The sequence below is a fragment of the Buceros rhinoceros genome, unplaced genomic scaffold (genome assembly GCF_000710305.1).
Source record: "Buceros rhinoceros silvestris isolate BGI_N320 unplaced genomic scaffold, ASM71030v1 scaffold21895, whole genome shotgun sequence".
Lineage (NCBI taxonomy): Eukaryota > Metazoa > Chordata > Aves > Bucerotiformes > Bucerotidae > Buceros > Buceros rhinoceros.
The window spans coordinates 1,958-4,175 of record NW_010412582.1 but is presented as its reverse complement, the minus strand read 5'-3'; the positions used below and the strand labels follow the sequence as shown (position 1 = coordinate 4,175).

Here is a 2,218-nt window from a genome sequence, read left to right as displayed (position 1 = left end):
TCAGCAGGGGCTATGGGGACAGGACAAGGGGGTGATGGTTCAACTGACAGAGGGAGATTGAGAGCAGAGAGAAGGGAGAGACTGTTGATGCTGAGGGTAGTGAGACCCTGGCCCAGTTGCCCGAAGAGGTGGGAGAAGCCCCATCCCAGGTCAGGTTGGCCCTTGGGGCTCTGAGCAACCTGCTCTAGTTGCAGATGTCCCTGCTTGCTGCTGGGTGTGGGCTCAATGACCCTGGAAGATCCCTTCTAACCCAAACCATTCTATGATTCTATATGATTCTAAAAAAACCATTTCTCTAAAAGCAGCAGAAAATCAGAATGTCTTAACTTAAAGCTTGTCAAGAAAACATTCAGTGGTGCTTGTTCTACTCAGCTACTTAGAAGCTGGGTGGGCCCCTCAAGAGCAGCACAGGAACATCAGTGAAGAGCTTTTCAGATAACCAGACCACCAAGTACTCCAGGCTTTATTTTCTGTAGTCGGGTTCACTTTACCTCAACTGACAAATAAGATCTAGGGTTAAAGTCCCCGTCTGTACTTTCCTGTCACCACAATCTCACTAGAAGACTGAAATAACTTCTACCCATAATATGCACAAGTCAGATCCAAGTCTGTTCTTGAACATGGCCATAGAAATTAGAAGCAATTCTGTTTAATAGTGATCACTAAAAACAACCAGCAATTTGTTGTGTCTTCCAATTTGAAGAACTTGTGATACAGGAACAAGACAGGGTAGTCATTTTCCAAAAGATCACACATCACAGGAGTAAATACTACGACCACTAAAGCTCTGACGGCATATCAGTTATTCTTACGACAGCACAGGAGCACATACTTACGCTTTCATTCGTATTCAGAGTAAAGTTGATGTCTGAGACCCGATCAAAAGAAACGCTACAAAAAAAAAAAGAAGAGCAGAAGTATGCAATAAAACAAGATGTATTATGACATGAAGACACTTCATTTCTCTTAGGTTTCTCAATTTCCAATAATCTAAAAAATTAAGATTAAAGACAACATTTCCAACACAAAACAGCCCAAGTCCATACTGAGGAGGCCTGGCAATAATGGGATTCTCCTAACTATGGAATATTTTAAACAAAAATACAAACCAATGTCACCTCTACCCTACAGTGAGCTCTGAAAGTGCAACGAGCCTAAGCAAGCACAACCAAAGTGATACGTGCAGATCTCAAGTACTGCAAAAAGTACGTGTAACAGGACTGCAGTCTGCCACGATCCAGCTCAAAATGCTGCAGAGACCCACGTATGCAGTTCAGGTACCTCCTAACTGATTCCACCACTCTAGAGAAGGAACTTCTCAACAGGAAGAGAGAAAGTCAACCTGTTTCCTAAAGAAAAAAAATGAAATCTGATTTTTTTAAACCAATCACTGAAGGTTTTTCCCCCCAAACTGAACACTACATATCAGGCTTTACACATCTTCACACATTAAGCTTTTGAGCAATTTCACTGAAGTTATTATAAATATGTCTTAGACTACAAATAGATTAGACAAACTAAAACTTCAGGGGAAGCTAAAAGGAACAGAGAATGAGAAGATGGGAAACACTATCAGACCTTTGGAAGAGTTAATGTGTTCTTTGAGGTCACAGACAGCCGTGCGTTCAGCAGAGCACGAGCTCCTCCGCTCTAACCCTCAGAGGGCAACAATGGTCTGAAGGAACCTAAGTTTTAGGTGGGACTGAATTACTGCCCGAGTTGCCACCTGAATTACTGCCCAAGAGCAAGCAGGTCCTTCAAGCTGTAACTGATTCTGGCACCAAAGGTGTGACCCTAGACTAATTTAATCTACAGCTCAATTCCCCTCCCAAGGACACCAGCAGTGCACCTATCCCGCGTTCACCCACCCGGCGGGACCCACCCAGCTGGCAGAGACACTGCGACTGTTGGCAGCAGGTTGGCCAGCGTGGTGAGGCAGGCACTACACTGAAGGACTCGGGGAGCAGGGTCCAAAGTGGCTACGCTCATGCCATCACGTCCAACCAGGGAACCCGCCAGGTCCAGCAGAGCAGCCACAAATGTTCCTTAGCTGCCTTCCAAGATAAGAAGCAGAAGCCCAGTCACCTCAAGGGTGTGTATCACCCCCAACAGGGAACCCCGCCAGTGCCAGCAGAGCAGCCACAAATGTTCCTTAGCTGCCTTCCAAGATAAGAAGCAGAAGCCCAGTCACCTCAAGGGTGTGTATGGCCCTGGCGGA

At 45.6% G+C, this 2,218-nt stretch overlaps 1 protein-coding gene across 1 annotated transcript in view; it reads right to left on the bottom strand.

The window, feature by feature from the left end:
* The window catches only part of LOC104493731 (serine/threonine-protein phosphatase 6 regulatory subunit 3-like), a 15,718-nt gene extending 13,729 nt beyond the window's left edge, over nt 1-1,989 (bottom strand). The window contains exons 1-2 of the mRNA XM_010136460.1: nt 1,883-1,989; nt 837-891 (exon numbers count right to left, since the gene is read on the bottom strand). Of these exons, the coding sequence (XP_010134762.1) occupies nt 837-891; nt 1,883-1,989 (162 nt within the window). The remainder of the gene's footprint in view (nt 1-836; nt 892-1,882) is intronic.
* Nucleotides 1,990-2,218: the final 229 nt, after the last annotated feature.